At 68.1% G+C, this 18,223-nt stretch overlaps 3 protein-coding genes across 5 annotated transcripts; 2 read left to right on the top strand and 1 right to left on the bottom strand.

Moving 5' to 3' along the window:
* Positions 1-54: 54 nt before the first annotated feature.
* PSRC1 (proline and serine rich coiled-coil 1) lies at positions 55-3,123 on the bottom strand. Of its 3 annotated transcripts, none has more exons than XM_049832677.1 (7): positions 3,075-3,123; positions 2,183-2,237; positions 2,039-2,096; positions 1,319-1,667; positions 922-1,078; positions 477-638; positions 55-387 (listed from the first exon to the last, which is right to left on the bottom strand). In XM_049832677.1, exons 2-7 carry the CDS (start codon positions 2,196-2,198, stop codon positions 209-211), a joined length of 921 nt encoding a protein of 306 aa, XP_049688634.1. In that variant the 5' UTR covers positions 2,199-2,237; positions 3,075-3,123; the 3' UTR covers positions 55-208. The 3 variants fall into 3 exon arrangements, with proteins under 3 accessions (XP_049688634.1, XP_049688636.1, XP_049688635.1); XM_049832679.1 differs by having other exon boundaries at positions 2,183-2,233; positions 3,075-3,120; XM_049832678.1 differs by lacking the exon at positions 3,075-3,123 and having other exon boundaries at positions 2,183-2,279.
* A 144-nt stretch (positions 3,124-3,267) lies between these two features.
* PPIL1 (peptidylprolyl isomerase like 1) lies at positions 3,268-5,539 on the top strand. The gene is made up of 4 exons (XM_049832680.1): positions 3,268-3,410; positions 3,871-4,025; positions 4,110-4,178; positions 5,229-5,539. Exons 1-4 carry the CDS (start codon positions 3,355-3,357, stop codon positions 5,447-5,449), a joined length of 501 nt encoding a protein of 166 aa, XP_049688637.1. The 5' UTR covers positions 3,268-3,354; the 3' UTR covers positions 5,450-5,539.
* Positions 5,540-6,954: 1,415 nt separating this feature from the next.
* On the top strand, positions 6,955-17,801 carry LOC126052361 (copine-5-like). The gene is made up of 22 exons (XM_049832913.1): positions 6,955-7,043; positions 8,273-8,465; positions 8,849-8,954; positions 9,046-9,092; positions 10,370-10,473; positions 10,908-10,947; positions 11,054-11,130; positions 11,433-11,492; positions 11,623-11,686; positions 11,967-12,070; positions 12,292-12,396; positions 12,869-12,910; positions 12,997-13,072; positions 13,458-13,511; positions 13,590-13,651; positions 13,929-13,975; positions 14,095-14,276; positions 14,368-14,495; positions 14,571-14,673; positions 16,476-16,533; positions 17,002-17,075; positions 17,613-17,801. Exons 1-22 carry the CDS (start codon positions 6,955-6,957, stop codon positions 17,799-17,801), a joined length of 2,004 nt encoding a protein of 667 aa, XP_049688870.1.
* The last annotated feature ends 422 nt before the right edge of the window (positions 17,802-18,223 follow it).

The following is an 18,223-nucleotide window of genomic DNA, read 5'->3' as shown; positions in this document are numbered from 1 at the left end:
CACCCAGCAGAGGGTGTTTGGGGGGGCGGTGAGGGACCCCTGGGTGCCGGGGGGGGGGGTGGGAGGGCCGGGGGGTTGGTTTCCTACTGCTGATGTGACCTTTTGTAATTAAAGCAAAATCCAGCCTGCGCCTCTGCCTCCTCCCTGGGGTGGGGGCCCAGTCCTGCCCTGCCCCACCATGCCTCAGTTTCCCCAGCTCCCCCCTTCCTCACCCATGCAGCAGGACGGGGGGGCGGGGCCGGGCACCCCGAGCTCCTCTGGGCAGGGGTGTCACCTTGGGGTGCTGCTCACTGCCGTCTTCCGGGGGGGGCGGAGGCGGCTGGGGGGGGGGGGCCGGTTTGCACCCTGAGCCAGCAGCCCTGGGGGCCGCCCGTGCCGCCCCCGCACCTGCAACGGGGAGAGCAGCCTTGGGGCATGGGGAAACTGAGGCACGGGGGCAACCTCCTGCCCCCCTCCCCAGCCGCACCCATCCTTACCTCTGGGTGCAGGTGCACCCACCGGGGTCCGGCCTGGCGCCCTGGGGATGGCGCTGGGCACGAGGGGGCGGCCAGAGGGGACAGGGACAGTGGTGGCCCTGGCACGAGGCTGGCGGGCGGCGGGGGGGCAAGGGGCAGCACTCCCCCTCACCTTCGGCTGGCCTGAGGAGAGAGGGGGGCGTGGGGGCACAGCAAGGGCACCCCAACCCCCCCAACCCATGGCTTGGGGCTGGCTTTGGCACCCGCTTGGCCCCAGGGTGCTGGATCTCTGGTGGGGTTTGGGTCCCCTTCTCCCACCCCATGGCATGAGTTTCCCATGACGCAGGTTCCCCATGGCACGGGTTCCCCATGGCACGGGTGCCCCATGGCACGGATGGCACGGGTGTCACCTGCCCAAGGAGCTGCCCATGCCCGGGTTGTCCCCATCCCCCCACAGAGCCGGTACCTGCTGTCCCCGCCTGGAGGGGCTCCGACTTGCCCCGGGTCCCAGCCCCCTGCCCCTGGGGAGGGCAAGGCCGGGGGGGCCCCACCCGGCTGGCGGGGGGCACTCTGGCCCCGGGTGATCCCTTCGGCACCGCTGTGGGGTGACAGCTGGGTGACACCTGGAAGCAGAGTGGGGGGGGACGACAGGGACACCACTCAGTGGCTGCCCACCACTCAGCTGGGTCTGGGGGGCCGCAGTGGCACTCCTGGGGACGTGAGGGTGGCACTTGGAGCCCCCCCCCACCAAGATGGGGTTTGGCGGGGGGGGTGGGTAGTGTCTAGGACTTCCACCGTGGTGGGAACACAGTTTGGGGCCATACTGGGAGCACTGGGACCACCCCCCCCAATGTGCCACCTACCTTTCGGGTGCCGGGGACGTTGGTGGCAGCGGGGGCACCCCGGGCCTTGGCGGGGGGCCGGGCGGTGGCGGGGGGGGGGCCCCGCGGCTCCACGGTGGGCAGCAGCGCCCGCACGGGGCTGTCCTTCACCACGAAGGTCTCGCGGCGGGGGCTGCGGGGGCTGCGGTGGGCGGAGGGGGGGCCGGAGGGGATCGGGGGGGGCAGGTGACATTGCTCCAGCTGTGCCGCCAGGCGAGTGGCCTCCCGCACCATCTCCTCCAGCCGGGCACCGCTCAGGGGGCTCCAGCGCCCGCTGCCCCCCCTGGCCCCCGCCCCGGCTGGGGTCTCCTCATCCTCCTCTTCCTCCTGGCTGCGGGGTGAAGGCCAGCGTTAGTCCTGTCCCCGGCTCCCCGAGCCCCCCCCGTGTCACCCAGCACCACGGCCAGGAGGTGGCACGTCCCCCCCACGCCACCCAGAACACCAGCTGTGGGGTGGCACGTCCCCCATGTCCCCTAGGACACTGGCAATGGGGTGCCACGTCCCCCAGGACCCCATCCATGGGGTGGCACTTCCCCGGTGTCCCCTAGAACCCCACCCATGGGGTCCCATGTCCTCCATGATGCCAGGACCCTGTTCATGGCGTGCCACGTCCCCGGTGTCCCTGGCCATAGGGTGCCACGTCCCCCAGGACCCCAGACGTGGGGTGCCATGTCTCCCACGTCCCCCACGTCCCCGCCTCACCTGTCGGAAGGGGACAGGAACCCGAAGTCGAAGCTCTCCTCGGTGACGAAGCGGACATCTGGGGGGGACACGTGGGGTGAGCCCCGGCCCCCCAGTGCCGAGGGGGGGCCGTGGAGGGGGGACGCGGCGCTGGCACTGCCCTACCTCGCTCCTCGGCCATCGCCTCCGCCTCGGCCCGCGGCGCCGGCACAGGGGCTGCCTGGCGGCGAGCGGGGGGTGACCCACGGACCCCAACCGTGTCCCCGACCCCCACCCGTGTCCCCGACCCCCGGCGGGGCGCCCGGGTGGCACCGGCCAGCGCCCGGGGACGGCACCCGCCGGTGCCAGGCACAGCCGGGGCTTTGTGCCACCGGGGATGGCACCGCCGGCGCGGGCACGGCCCGGCCTGGGGGGGCCAGACCGGGGGACCCCCATGCCCCCCCACCCGGGGAACCCCCCACCCACGCACCCCGATCCCGGGGGGTCCTCTGTCCCTCCGCGGGGGGGGGGGGGGAGGTCCCGGCCCAGCACCCCAATCTCTTGGACACCCCAGCCCCACACTGAGGGGCTTCCAGCCCCGCACCCCGATCCCGGGGAGGGGTCCCAGCCCCCTCCGGGGAGTCCCAGCCCCACACCCCGATCCCCGGGGAACCCCGGCCCCACACTAAGAGCGTTCCAGCCCCTACCGGGGGGGTCCCAGCCCCGCACCCCGATCCCGGGGGGGGTCCCAATCCCCGCTGGGGGGGGTCTCAGCCCCGCACCCCGATCCCGGGGGGCCGGTCCTAGCCCCACACCGGGAAACCGCAGCCCCACACCGAGGGGTCCCAGCCCCGTCCCCCGATCCCGGGGGGGTCCCAGCCCCTCACCCCGACCCCCAAAACACCCCAGCCCCGCACCGGGGGGTTCCCATCCCTGCCCCCCGGGGACCCCCCAGCCCCCCACCGCAGGGTCCCAGCTCCCCCCTCCCCCATCCCGGGGGTCCCGGTCCCCTCCCGACCCACGCTCCCGGTTGGCCCCGCCCCCGCTCCCGGTCCCGTCCCCCCCCCGCCCCGCTCACCGCCGCCCGCCCCCGGCTCCCGCTCGCCGCGCGCGCGCCGAGGGGGGCGTGGTCCAGCGCAGGGGGGCGTGCCCTCGTTCGAATTTCCCCTCCCCTGCGTCACAATAGCGGCGCGCCCGCCCGCCGCGAGGATTGGCCCTCCTCTTCGCCCCCGCCCCGCCAACTTCCCTCTCTCATTGGTGGTTGCCGGAAGGGGGCGGGTCCCCGGAAGCGCGCGGCGGGACGGGGTCCTTCCGCCGCCGGTAGCAGCAGCAGCAGCAGCAGCAGCAGCAGCAGCAGCATGGCCGCCGTCCCGCCCGACTCCTGGCAGCCGCCCACCGTCTCCATGGAGACCACGTAAGGGGCGGGGCCCCTCTCCCCGGTACCGGCACCGGCAGCGGGCAGCCCCTCCCACCCCCTCGGCCAGCCCCGTGCCCCTTCTCCGGCACCGGGACCGCCTCGGCCCTCCACACGCCCGCGGTACCGGATAGACCCCGGTGACCGTTAGCCCCCAGCCCCCCCCCCCCCGGTACGGGGCAGTCCCCGGTCACCCTGGGTGCTGGGAAGCTCCCAGTGTCTCCCGGTACCGGACAGCCCCCATTGTCCCCCAGTACCAGCCAGTCCCGGTTGCCCCCCTCCCCCGGTAACGGACAGCCCCCGCTCCCGGGCAGCCCCCATTGCCCCCCCCTCATCCCCTGCCGGCCCCGTGTCCTCCGCCCTGGGTCTGGTCTGAGCCCCTGTGGCGGGAGGGGGGGAGGGGGTGGCACCATGGGGTGACCCCCCTCCCCTCCCGGTGCCGGTGCCGGTGTGGCGGCAGGATGGGCCCGCTGGTGCTGGAGCTGTACTGGAAACACGCCCCCCGCACCTGCAAGAACTTCGCCGAGCTCTGCCGCCGCGGCTACTACAACGGCACCAAGTTCCACCGTGTCATCAAGGACTTCATGGTGCAGGGGGGGGACCCCACCGGCACCGGTGAGAGACACCCCCTCGATGCAACCCCTCCTGTGCCGGGGACGGGGAAAGGTCCTGGCTGACCCCCCCTCACCTCCTCCGCAGGCCGCGGCGGTGCCTCCATCTACGGCAAACAGTTTGAGGACGAGCTGCACCCCGAGCTGAAGTTCACCGGTGAGCAAAAACCATCACCAGGAGGTCAACCCCCCCCCTCCGTTGGGTGGCATGTCCACCAGGACCCTACCCTGGGGTGACATGTCCCCCGAGACCCCCAGGACCCCACCCATGGGGTGGCATGTCCCTCACATCCCCTGAGATCCCATCCATGGGGTGGCACAACCCCCAGGACCCTGACCATGGGGTGACAAGTCCCCCATGATGCAGAACCTTCACCATGGGGTGGCATGTCCCCCATGATACCGGAACCTTGGCCATGGGATGACATATCCCCTAGGACCTTGGCCACGGGTTGGCATGTCCCCCAGGACCCCACCCATGGGATTGGCATGTCTCCTGTGATACCCAGCCATGAGGTGGCATGTCCCAAGGAAGCTGGCCATGGGGATGACATGTCCCTCAGGACCCCAGTGATGGGGTGGCATGTCCTCCAGGACCCCCAGGACCCCACCCATGAGGTGACATGTCTGCCATGATGCCAGAACCTTGGCCACGGGTTGGCATGTCCCCCAGGACCCCACCCATGTGGTGACATGTCTCCCATGACGCCAGGACCTTGGCCGTGGGTTGGCATGTCCCTCAAGACCCCACCCATGGGGTGGCATATCTCCCATGATACCAGGACCTTGGCCATAGGGTGGCATGTGTCCCGTGTCCCCCAGAAGCCTGGCCATGGGTATGACATGTCCCCCAGGACCCTAGCCATGGGGTGTCATGTGCCCCAGCACCTTGGCCACAGGTCGGCGTGTCCCCCAGGACCCCATCCATGGGGTGACCTGTCCCCCAGGAAACCCAGGACCCTGGCCATGGGGTGGCATATCCCCCATGATGTTGGAACCTTGGCCATGGGGTGGCATGTCCCCTAAGACCCAATCCATGGGGTGGCACGTCCCCCATGATACCAGGACCCCAGCCATGGAGTACTACGTCTCCCATGTTCCCCAGAACCCCACCCGTGGGGTGACATATCTCCCATGATACCAGCTCAAACACCCCCTCCCCTCAAAAGCAGAACGTTAATGATGTCTGTCTGTCCGTCCGTCCCAGGCGCCGGCATCCTGGCCATGGCCAACGCGGGGCCGGACACCAACGGCAGCCAGTTTTTCCTGACGCTCGGCCCGGCGCAGTGGCTGGATGGGAAGCACAGCATCTTCGGGAGGGTCTGCCAGGGGATGGGGGTGCTGGGCCGCCTGGCCATGGTGGAGACCAACGCCCAGGACCGGCCCCTCGACGACGTCAAGGTCATCAAGGCTTTTCCTTCGGGCTAGCAGGGGGGGTGGCCGGGGAGGGGGGTGTTGTGTGGGGTGTCCCCCCCACCCTGGTTTGTAGCGCTCGGTTCTAATAAAAGAGGTGGGAAGTGGCGGTGACAGCCCCTCCCATGGTGGGATTATTTTTAGGGGGCTGTGGTGGGGGAGGTGTCCCTGTCATGGTTGGGGATGGGGGGGGTGTACCCCCCAAAAAGGGGTTTGTAGGTGCCTGCCTGCCCCGCCCTGGGGACACAGAGCTGCTTGGGGGGGGCAGGAGACCCCAACTTAGCCCCCTCCCTGCCCCAGCTCTGGGGAGGGGGAAAGGTGCTGCCAGGCCCCATCGTGTCCCCCCCTCAAAGTGTCCTGAGATCCTCAGGGGTGTCCCCCATCACGGGCCCACCAAGTCACTGGGCTTTGGGTGGGTGGGAGGGGGGTGGAGGTGCTGCCCCCCCAAAAAAACCTGCACTCCTCACATAGCGCTGGGGACCCCCAAACTAGCACATAGTGTCCCCATGCACGGGGGTCCCAATGCCAGCACACACTGTGACCCCCCCCCGTTGAGGATTTGGTGTCCCCCCAACAGCTTTTGGGCCCCCAGAGCCACGCTGCGGCCCTTCGCTGTTTTTGTAGGACCTACAATAATGCCTGGGCTGCAGCAGGCCTGGGGACTCCAGTCTGGCTCCCAGTCTGCCCAGTGCCCCCAGTACAGCTTCGCCCCAGTGGCCCCTCATCCCCATGGCCAAAGCACTGGGGGGTGGGTCTGGGGGAGGCACAGGGAGTGCTGGGGGCAATGGGGACTGGACTGGGAGGTCCCAGGGCAGGACCTGGGACAGTACTGGGAGCCCCTGGGTGATACTGGGGATGGTGTGGGGGTGGTACAGGTCGTTACTGGGCACACTGGGAGAGCTTGGGTCTGCAGGTGATGGGGCTGAAGGTGGACTGGGGGTGTGTGCCTCGCTAAGAGGGTACTGGGAGGACTGGGGGAACTGGGAGCTCTGCTGGGGGAGGAGGTTGGTCCCATGGCGCTGGGGGGGGAGTACCGGGGGGGGCACTGGGGGTCCGGGGCAGTACCTGGGAGGTACCGGGAGCCCCCGGGAGATACTGGGGGTGGGTACCGGGGCCAATACCGGAGGTCCGGGGATGGTACCGGGGATCTGGGGGCGGCCCCGGGGGCGGTGTGGGTGGTCTGGGGGCGATCCCGAGGATCCGGGGGCGATCCCGGGGGTCTGGGGGCGGCCCCGGGATTGATACCGGGGGCGGTACTGGGAGTTCGGGGGCGATCCCCGGGGTCCGGAGGCGGTACTGGGGGCGGTGCGGGGGCGGTACCGGGGGCCCCCGGGGGCGGTATCGTAGAAAACACCGGGGCAGCCCCTCGGTGCGGGGCCGGGGCCGGTGCCGGGAGCCCCGGGCGGTGCCGGGGGCGGTCCCGGGGCGGAGCCGATCCCGATCCCGATCCCGGTGCTGGTGCCGGTGCCGGTGCCGGGGCGCGGGGGCGGCCGGAGCGGGGCAGCGGCAGAGCCCGGGGCATGGCGGGCCTGGGCGCCCCGGAGCCGGGCAGCGGCCCCGGCCCCGGCCCCGTCCCGGCCACCCGGGTGGAGCTGACGGTGTCCTGCAGGTACCGGGGGCGGCGGGGAGCGGGCGGCAGTCGGCGTTGCGGGGCACTGGGATGCACTGGGGGACACTGGGATGCCCTGGGGAGTGGGGGCAGTCGGCGTTGCAGGGCACTGGGATGCACTGGGGGACACTGGGATGCACTGGGGAGCGGGGGGCAGTCGGCTTTGTAGGGCACTGGGATGCACTGGGTGGCACTGGGATGCATTGGGGAGTGGCAGGCAGTCAGTGTTGCAGGGTACTGGGGGGCACTGGGATGTACTGGGGAGCAGGGGGCAGTCGGCATTGTAGGGCACTGGGATGCACTGGGTGGCACTGGGATGCACTGGGGAGTGGGGGCAGTCATTGTTGCAGGGTACTGGGGGGCACTGGGATGCACTGGGGAGCAGGGGGCAGTCGGCACTGTAGGGCACTGGGATGCACTGGGGAGTTGGGGGCAGTCGGCGTTGTAGGGCACTAGGATGCCCTGGGGTGTGGGGGGCAGTCAGTGTTGCAGGGTACTGGGATGCACTGGGGGACACTGGGATGCCCTGGGGAGTGGCAGGCAGTCAGTGTTGCAGGGTACTGGGATGCACTGGGTGGCACTGGGATGCACTGGGGAGTGGCAGTCAGTGTTGCAGGGTACTGGGAGAGCAGGGAGCACTGAGAGGCACTGGGGAACAGGAGACTGATCTTGGATACTGGGAGGCACTGGGGGAGCGGAAGGCACTGAGGGGTGTAGGGTACTGGGAGGCACCAGGAGAGTGGGGGGAGCACAGGGGGTGTTGGGTACTGGGGGCGTGGGGGGCACTTGATGGTGGGGGGCACTGGGAGGTACTGGGAGAACCAGGGGTGCTGTGGGTGTAGAGTACTGGGAGGCACTGGGGCATTGGGGGCCTCGGGGAGGGGGGTGTGGGCAGAGCAGAGGGCACTGAAGAGTGCGGGGTACTGGGAGGCACTGGGGGGAATGGGGGGCTCAGGGGTGGGGGGGTGCATGGAGGGGGGACCTCGGGGTTCAGGGTGGGGGTTACGGGAGTGCCAGGGTCCTGCCCCCCTCCCCATAATGTCATCAGCCCCTAACGGGGGTGCCAGCCTGGGGCGTTCGGGGGGGGGGACATGGGTGCTGAGAGTTGTCGCTGTGGGTGCTGGGGACCAAACCAGGGGGCTGGGGGGGGTGAAATGCCACCAACCCCCCCGGGGGCGGGGGGCTGAACCTCTTCCCCCCCGGCCCCCTCCACACCCCCTCTCTGCAAGCTGGGGCCCCACTGGGTCAGGGTGCTGGGGTGTCCCTGGTCCCCTGGACACGCTGGGCGTGGGTGTCCCCCCGCCGTGCTGGGTGCCCCGTGCCCCCCCCCGGCTGCAGCGGGTGCCCCCCCGGCTGCGCTGCCTGCGGCCGCTCCGACCTATTTTCCTCCCACTCCACCGGGGACCGGAGAAAGTCCCGTCAGTCGGACGCTGCTCGGCGCTGCGGCGGGGGGGGACGGGGCAGAGGGGTCCCCCCTGTGCGGCCTTGTGCCCCGACACACGGCTGTGCCCCCCCAGACACACGGCTGTGCCCCCCCCCCCCAACATGTGCCATGGAGCACACCGGGCCGTGCGTGCAGCCACGGCACAGCCTGGCGTGCCCAGCCACACTCACACAGCCACACTCACACTCAGCTCACACTCACACACTCGTGCTCACAAGTTCACACTCACACTCGGCTCACACTCAGTTGGCACTCACTCACACTCAGCTCACGCACACACACTCACACATTCACACTCACACACTCACACTCAGCTCACACGCACTCTCACACACGCTCACACACTCATACTCACACTCAGCTCACACTCACGCTCACACTCACCCCCGCCCCAGAGCCGCGCCCCAGCGTCCCATCTCCCCACAGGCAGCTCCTGGACAAGGACACCTTCTCCAAGTCGGACCCGCGTGAGTAGGGCCGGGCGTGCCCGGGGGGGTGTCTGGGGGTGTCCGGGGGGTGTCCGGGCCCCCCCCGACGCGCTGCCGCCTGTGCCCGCAGTCTGCGTGCTCTACACCCAGCGCCCCGGCAGCCGGCAGTGGCGGGAGGTGAGTGCCCGGACTGGGCGGACAGCGGGCATGGCGGGGGGGTGGGGGGGCGGGCGGGATGGCCAATCAGCATGTTGGGGTGTCTGCCGGCCAGCCAATCGGCATGTCGGGGTGCCCACCAATCCGCACGTCGGGGTGACGGCCAGCTGGCCAGTGAACAGCAGGTTGAGGTGACGGCCAATTGGCACGTGGGCACGCCGACCGAGCGGCCAATCAGCGTGTTGGGGTGCTGGCCGGCCGGCCAATCAGCATGTTAGATGCTGGCCAATCAGCATGTCGGGGTGCCAGCCCGCTGGCCAATCAGCATGCCAGGGTGATGGCCAGGTGGCCAATCAGCATGTCAGATGTTGGCCAACCAGCACGTCAGGGTGTTGAGGTGCTGGCCGATCAGTATGTTGGGGCGCCAGCCAGCTGACCGATCGGCGTGTTGGGGTGCTGGCCAATCAGCGTGTTGGGGTGCCAGCCAGTTGGCCAATCACCAGTGAGCAATCAGCTTGCTGGGGTGCAGCAGCCAGGCAATCCGCACGTTGGGGTGCTGCCCAGCCAGCCAATCAGCATATCAGGGTGCTGGCCAATCAGCTTTCTGGGGTGCAGCCAGTCAGCCAATCAGCACACTGGGGAGCTGGGGAGTGTGTTGGGGTGCCGGGCAGCCAGCCAATCAGCCGTCAGCCTGCAGGCAGCTGGCCAATCGGCGCTCTGCCGGCCGCAGCGGGCGCTGGCCGGCCCCAGGGAGGGGACACTCGGGGACACCCCTCGGGGTGCCCCGGCCCCCTCCGCTCCCTCCCGCCCTCCGCCCCGCCACCCAGCGCCCTGTAATTAACTGCTGCTTAATTGAGGGGCTTCGGGCCTTAATGAGCAGGCGGGGGCCGGGCAGGACGCAATGCCAGCCCCGCGCCGGATGACAAAGGGGCACCTGGTCCTGCCGTGCCTGGCCTGCGCTTCCCCTCCCGCCCCCCACGTCACCTCGTGTCCCACATGTCCCCCGGTGTGGCCCCGGTGTCCCCGTCCCTCGCTCGCTCCATCCCCAACTCCGGTCTTCTTCCTCTGTCCCCCCATCCCATCCCTGTGCCCCCACGTCCCCATGCCCATGTCCCCACGTCCCCATGGCCCTGTATCTCCACGTCCCCATACCCATATCTCCATGTCCCTGTGTCCCCATACCCATGTCCCTATGTCCCCACGTCCTCATACCTGTGTCCCCATGTCCCCATGTTTCCATGTCCCCATGTCCCCATACCCATGTCCACATGTCTCCCTGGTGTCCCCATGTCCCCTAGTTTGGCCGGACCGAGGTCATCGACAACTCCCTGAACCCTGACTTTCTGCGCAAGTTCGTCCTCGACTACTTCTTCGAGGAGAAGCAGAACCTCCGCTTCGACCTGTGAGTGTCCCTGCTGTCCCCCCACACTGTCCCCCTGGTGTCACCTCCCCTGGCCACCGTGGCCCCCAGCGCCCTGGCACAGCTCCCCCCCCTCCCTGCCACAGGGCTGGATGCGGTGGCTCAGCCTGTGCCTGGGGGTGTCAGGCCGGTGCTGGCGTCTGTCCCTGTCCCAGGCATGTCCTTGTCACTATCCAGTCCCTGTCCTTGTCCCCCTCCCTGTTCTGTCCCCATTCCTGTACCCTCACCATCCTTGTCCCCATCCCTGTCCCCATCTCCATCCCATCCAGTCCCCATACCTAACCCATCCCTATTTGTGTCCCATCCCTGCCCCACCCTGACCCCCATTTGCGTTCCGTCCCCATCCCTGTCCCCAAGGCCACCTTGTCCCCACTCCTCTCACTGCCTCGGCCACGGGACCCCTGCTCTGTCCCCAGGTACGATGTGGACTCCAAAAGCCCCGACCTCTCCAAGCACGTAAGTGTGGGGCCAGCACTGCTCCCCCCACCCCCCCTGGCCCCCGGCACCGTGGGGCTGGGGACGGGGATGGGGACAGACCCCGGTGACACCGCGGCTCCGGCAGGATTTCCTTGGCCAGGCCTTCTGCACCCTGGGCGAGATCGTGGGCTCGGCCGGCAGCCGCCTGGAGAAGCCCCTGACGTGAGCCCTCGCCCCGTGCCTCGGTTTCCCCCGGGGGGGCCCTGTGCTGGGCTGGCTGCCTGGTGTCCCCATGTCGTGTGTCCCCCCGGTGCTGGCAGGGCGCCCGGGTCCTTATCCAGGTGTCCAGGATGGAGACCAGACCCCGGTGCCGACAGCCCTGGCTCCGGGCTGCCCCAGGCTCCCCGTGTCCCTTACCCAGCCCTTGCCTAGCCCTTGCCTCAGTTTCCCCATGGGGGGGATGTCTGGCTTTTGGGGGGGGGGAGGGGGTCCCCTCTGTCACCCCTCAGTGTATGTCCCAGCAGGATGGGGACGGTCACTACGCACGCCCGGGGCAGGAGACCCGCTCCAGCTGTCTCCAATGGGTGAGTTTGGGGGTGCCCAGCCCTGGGGGACACACACACACACACACACACCCCCCCAGGTCACCGTGTGTGTGTGTGTGTGTGTGTGCGCGCGCGCGCGCGTGTCCCGGCTCATTGCCCTTCCCGGCAGTGGAATCCCCGGCAAGAAGTGTGGCACCATCATCCTCATCGCCGAAGAGCTGGGCAACTGCCGGGTGAGCCGTGGCTCCGGGGAGGTGGGGACGGGGACAGGTTGGGGACACTCCAGTGCCATGTGGGGGGGCTGAGACACGTCTCCATGGCTGCACCCCCTGGGCCTTCCTCACTCTGGGGTGAGGAAGATGAAGGTCAGGGCTGACCTGTCCCCACGGTGTGTCCCATGGGTCCCGGGTCCCTCAGCTCCACCCCTGCACTGAGCAGCACCCACCCAGGATCCTGCACCCCTGATGTCTGCGGGGGGTGTGGGGCCAGTGACACCCCCCTCCCCCACCGCAGGACGTGGCCACACTGCAGTTCTGTGCCAACAAGCTGGACAAGAAGGATTTCTTTGGCAAATCCGACCCCTTCATGGTCTTCTACCGCAGCAACGAGGACGGGACGTGAGCGACCCCCACCCCCCAAAACACAGTGACATCCCCCCATCACAGCAGGGGGGACACAGCCCCGGCCATGGGACACCTTGGGGACCTCTGATGTCCCCATGGGGCTGGGCTGGCTTGGGGTGGGGGGGTCCCCAAAAATCACCTCTGGGGTGATGGGTTGGGGGGAGGTTGCCATTAGGGGGTGACCTCCTTGACTCTCCTTGTCGTGTCCCCCCCAGCTTCACCATCTGCCACAAGACGGAGGTGGTGAGGAACACGCTGAACCCGGTCTGGCAGGCGTTCGCCATCCCGGTGCGCGCCCTCTGCAATGGCGACTACGACCGGTGAGCGCTGGGTCCTCCGGGGCCACTCTGCACCCTCTTCCCACAGTCTCTGTGGTACCTAAGCTAATGCCCAAGCCCTCCAGCATCCCACGCCCACGCTGCGCACCTCAGTTTACCCATCTGGGCAATGAGCTTCATCGCCATCATAGACCCATCCCTAGGGGTGTCCCCCCCCCCAAAACCGGTGTCGCCAGCTGCGTGCCCTGGCAAACAAAGCTCGGCGGTGGCTCGGCGTCGCGCCGCTGGCTTGGCCCTGTGTCGGACGTTGCTGTGGCAACGGCGGATAAAAATATCCCACCGAAAAAGCCTGAGGAGGAGGAGGAAGGAGGAAAAGGCCCATGGAGGCGTCAAAACAAACCCATAGGGAGTGGGCGCCGGGGGCGGCCCCGGGGACCCATCGCAGCCCCCAGGGTGAGGGTCTGGGTGTTTGGGGGTGCCAGGAGGTGGCTCTGACCCCCCCCTTGCCTCGCAGAGCCATCAAGGTGGAGGTGTATGACTGGGACCGCGATGGAAGGTGAGCTGGGGGATGGCCCCGGGGACACTGCTCCCCCCACCCCGATCCCGCACCCCAGCTGACGGTGGCCCCCCCTCACCCCACAGCCACGACTTCATTGGGGAGTTCACCACCAGCTACCGGGAGCTGGCGCGGGGACAGAGCCAGTTCAACGTCTACGAGGTGAGGCTGGATAGCGGGGATGGGGACCCACGGGGACAGGGAGAGGGGCGGTCCAGCTGCACCTATGGGTGTTACAGTCCCTCTGCTGCACCCCTGGGTCTCATGGTCCCCGTGCTGCAGCCCTGAGTGTTATGGTCCCCAGGGTCCCCATGCTGCACCCATGGGTGTCATGTCCCTGTGCTGCATCCCCAGGCTTTGTGGTCCCTAGGGTCCCCATGCTGCAGCCTGGGGTGTTACGGTCCCTGTCCCCAGGGTGCCTGGGCTGCACCCCTGGGTGCCACAGCCCCCTGCACTGCACCCCTGCATGTTACGGTCCCCACGGTGCCCCCCGCACCCCGGGGTGCCGCGGCTGCTGGGGGGAGCAGCTCCCCTCTGCCCCCCCCAGGTGGTGAACCCCAGGAAGAAGATGAAGAAGAAGAAGTACCTGAACTCGGGGACGGTGAGGATGAGGGGGGACACGGGCAGGGGACACGGGGGTGCAACCACTGTCCCCTGCTCAGCCCCTTGTCCCTGGCAGGTGACACTTCTGTCCTTCGCGGTGGAGTCCGACCACACCTTCCTGGACTACATCAGGGGCGGGTGAGTGAGGTCGGGGGGGGACACGAGCATCAGTTTCCCCATCTGAATCTTGGGGGACGGACAGATGCCGGTGTCCCCAGCACCCACAGCTGCTCCCTTGGGTGCAGGGAGGTGAAACCTCAGCACAGGGAGATTTGGGGGTGCTCACCCACGGAGAGCCGGTCTGTGGGCCGAGGGCTGGCCCGGGGAGGGGACTGCCCCCCGCCCCCCATACCCATGGGTCGCATCCTGCATCACCCACCCTAGGTCCCTAAAGCCACTTTCATCCCCCCTCCAGGACCCAAATCAACTTCACGGTGGCCATCGACTTCACCGCATCCAACGGTGAGCGCTGGGGCTGTCTCCCCCCTCCCCACCCCAGCATTAATTAACAAGGGAGGGCTCATTAAACCACTGATGGGGCGGGGGTGGATCCAGCCTGGCTGAGTCCACTGCCCGCACAGGGAACCCCTCGCAGTCCACCTCGCTGCACTACCTGAGCCCCTACCAGCTCAACGCCTACGCCATGGCCCTCAAGGCGGTGGGCGAGATCATCCAGGACTACGACAGCGACAAGATGTTCCCCGCCCTTGGCTTTGGTGCCAAGATCCCGCCGGATGGACGTGTGTCCCACGAATTCCCGCTGGTGAGGGTCTGTCCTAAAGAGGGAGTGTGTGTGTGATGAGGTTGGGGACACGGTGGCATTGTCCTTGTCACCGGGGTTCCTCGTCCTGCAGAATGGTGACGCGGCCAACCCGGCGTGCAGCGGCATCGAGGGCGTCCTGGAGGCGTATCACCGCAGCCTGCGCAGCGTCCAGCTCTACGGACCCACCAACTTTGCCCCCGTGGTCAACCATGTCGCCCGGTAAAGGGGTCCCACCACCCCTTATGGGGGGGGAGTCTGTGCCCACCCCATTGTCACTCACAGGGTGTCCCCCAGCTCGGCAGCGGCGGTGCTGGATGGGTCCCAGTACTTCGTGCTGCTTATCATCACCGACGGCGTCATCTCGGACATGGCACAGACCAAGGAGGCCATCGTCAACGTGAGTCCAGGAGGTGGTGGGTGCCCCCAGATGGGGTGCAAAGACAAAACAGGGTTGGGGTGCTCCGAGCCATCCGGGGTGCAATAGCCAGCTGGATGCATGGGGTGCTGTGAGCTGTGCAGGTGCAATAACAGGCTGGGGACCCCCCAAGATGTCAGGGTGCTCTGACCAGCCAGGGCTTGGGGTGCCCCTGACAGGGTGCAGCGAGCTGTGTGGGTGCAACAGCCAGCTGGGTGCACAGGGTACCCCAAGCTATCGGGGTGCAATAATCTGCCAGGGACACAGGGTGCCCCAAACGGGGGTGCAACACCCAGCCAGATGCACGGGGTGCCCTGACTTGTTGGGGTGCCAGCGCAAGCTGGGGGTGCCGTGTGCCACCGGCGCCCAAGGACGCGGCGTCCCTGCCAGGGCGTTGGCGGGCAGCTCCTGCCTCCTCCGCGCGAGGGGCCTGGAAAGGAAAAAGCAATTTCGGCGCCAAGGCAGCTCTTTGAAGGTGCCAGCGGCACCTTTGCCCTCACAAGCACCGTGCCCAAGTCTGCCCACCCAGTTGCCCCCGGCTCCTCGCTCAGCCCAGCATCCAGGCAAACTGGGAGCTTTCTTCTTCCCCCTCCTCCTCATCCCCTAACCTCCCTTGTGGCGGCTCTGCCCCATCTCGGCTCCCTGATACCCACCCAGGGCAGTGGGAGAGTTGGGGCTACTGGAGCAGAGTGGGGGTGCTGGGGAGGCCGTCAGCCCCATAGCTGGGGGGCCGAGGGGCCGGTGGTGTCTCCCCCCCCAGCGCTGGGCATCCCTGGGGGTCAGCTCCTGTCCGGGGCAGGAGGGAAAACAGCTCCGGTAATATTTCTTTGCTGCTTTAATATCCCTGCACTGCGGCTCTGCGGGGAGCTTGGGGCGCTCAGCTCTGGCAGCTGCCGCACCTCGCACCGGCCCCGGTGCCTGCCCGGACCCCGGCACCGCCACCACCGGACTCAGGGATGTAACACCCTGTGGCTGTGCCAGGCTGCGGGCAGGGCTCCGGGTACCCTTTGGGGTCAGTTTCGGAAGCTGGTGCTGCTCCAGGAGCACTGTGCTGAGCCAAGGGGCTCCCTCAGCCGGCAGTGGTGCTGAGTTGGGGGGGGGGCTCGTGGTGCCACCGGGCACGGGATGCCCATCACGGCCCTGGGTGCAGGATGCCCATCACGGCCCCAAGGACAGGTGTCCATCATGGTCTTGAGGATGATCATCACGGCCCCAAATGCAGGATGCCCGTTGTGGCCCCCAAGACAGGGTGCCCATCGTGACCTGAGGACAGGGTGCCCATCGTGGCACTCGGCGCAGGACGCCCACCATGACCCCGAGGGAAGGATGCCCGTCATGGTCCCAGGCACAGGATGCCCCTCACGACCCCGAGGACGGGATGCCCAACACAACCCTGGGCACAGGGTACCCGTCACAGCCCCGAGTGCAGGAAGCCCATCATGGTCCTGGGCACCGGATGCCCATGGTGGCCCAAAGCCCCCCCAGCCCCCCCTGAGAGCAGGCATTGGCAGCGATGAAGCCTGAAACAAAGCAGAGACAGCGCTGTGACGATCTGTGCGCCCACATCCAGCAGCAGCCGTGCTGGGGCTGGGGGGGGGGGAGACGCAGTGGGGAGGGGAGCGGGCAGCTCCCCCCCTCACCCTCTTCAACCCCCCCCCCCCGTAAAGGTGCTGCACCCCAGGACCTGGTGGGTGCTGGGGAGGTTAATACCGGGGGTGGGGAGGGGGCTGCATTCGGCAGCAGGACCATTAAATTTTGTGCCTTTCCCCCCCCCCCCACTGCAGGCTGCCAAGCTCCCCATGTCCATCATCATCGTGGGGGTCGGCCAGGCCGAGTTCGATGGTAAGGCTACGGATGGCCCCATCCCACCCCCTCTCAGCAGCCCCTGTGTCCCTGGGGCGGGGGAGGGGGGTTGGGGGGGGCACAATTGCCTTTGGCTGCTGGGAAAATATGAGTTGAATTTGTTGGGGCTCAGCGGGATTCACCTCTAGCCAGCATGTGTGTGGTTATGAGTGGAGGCGTTTGTTAGGGCTGAATGAGCCCCCCCGAGGTGTGTTTGGGGGGGGGGGGGAATGGGCAGCCCCCCCCCGGCAGCCAGCTGCTCTGGCGCTGGGCAGGGAGCAAAGCCAAATTAAATCTCCCCCAGTAATTGCCACAGATGAATCAGCCCCGCTCCCCTGCCTGCACATGACTGCCTGCAGCTGCCAGCTCTTGGGGGCTGCTGGGTTTGGGTTTGGGGGGTTAAAGAGAGCCCACCCTCGCGTGGGGGGACTTGGGTGCTGCTGACCCCCCCTTTGCTCTCCCCCCCAGCCATGGTGGAGCTGGACGGTGACGACATTCGTATCTCCTCCCGCGGCAAGGTGGCCGAGCGTGACATTGTGCAGGTAACGTCACCCCCCCCCACCACACGTGGGGTTTGGGGACACCCCCCCCCCCCCCCCCGACAGCCTGGCCTGGTGGGGCATCCCAGGCACCCCAAATCAGCCCTGTCACTCCTGGGGTCCACTGACTGGTCCCAGTATGGACGGATGATGAGATGGACTGAACAGTGTGAGGGGCATCAGGACATGGGGGGGACACAAGGGTGTACTGGGATGTGGGGGGCACTGGGACATTTGGGGGATGTGCTGGGATATGGGGAGGGGGCGAGATGCACGGGGACGTGGAAAGTGGGGCTGCACTGGGAAAAAGGGGTGCACTGGGGCTTGGGATGTATCTGCATGTGGGGGTGCACTGGGACGTGGGGGTAGACTGGGATTTGGGGACACAGTGGGACATCAGGGATGGGGAGGGGGGACACTGGGATGTGGGGCTACAGTGGGGGGGGGGGGCGCAGGGCCATGGGGACACACCGTGCCATGCTGGCCATGGCAGACCAGGCCCTGGGGTCCCCTCAAACCCTCTTGTCCCCATCCCCCCAGTTCGTCCCGTTCCGTGACTACGTGGATGGGGGGGGCAGCCCAGTGCTGAGCATGGCCCGCCTGGCCAAGGACGTCCTGGCCGAGATCCCTGACCAGTTCATCTCCTACATGAAGGCGCGGGGCATCAAACCCCAGCCTGCACCCCCCAGCCCCGACCCCCCCGGCTCCCCAGTGCCCCCCCAGCCCTGACCGCACCCAGCTGGCACCCCGCATCCCCCCACCCCAGCCCTGGGACTTGGATGTTTTTCCAAGCCCCCTCTTTCCTTTTCCAAGGGATAAAAGGCAGCAGGACCTCGGCCCTGGGGGGGGTCCCCCAGGGTCCCCCCCAACCCCCATAAATCACCTTTTCTGGTGTTCCTGGGGGGGGGGGGGGATGGAGGAGCCTTCGCTGGCATTGGCCAAGCATCCTTGGCCATGGTGGACACCCTCCCCCCCATCCAGCCAGAACCATCGCAGCTCATCCCCACCCTGGCCTGGTGCTGAGGGCCATATCCTGCCCCCCCAAAAAAGTGGCAGGGGTCCCCAACACCCCCTGCCCTCCTTGAGCACAGAGCTGGGGGCCGCAGGAGCTTCCCCCCCCCCCCCCCCCCCAGGTGTGGGGTCCCCTCTAT

Source organism: Accipiter gentilis, chromosome 29 (genome assembly GCF_929443795.1).
Source record: "Accipiter gentilis chromosome 29, bAccGen1.1, whole genome shotgun sequence".
In the NCBI taxonomy this organism is placed as follows: Eukaryota; Metazoa; Chordata; class Aves; order Accipitriformes; family Accipitridae; genus Astur; species Astur gentilis.
This window is presented reverse-complemented; position numbering and strand designations above follow the sequence as displayed.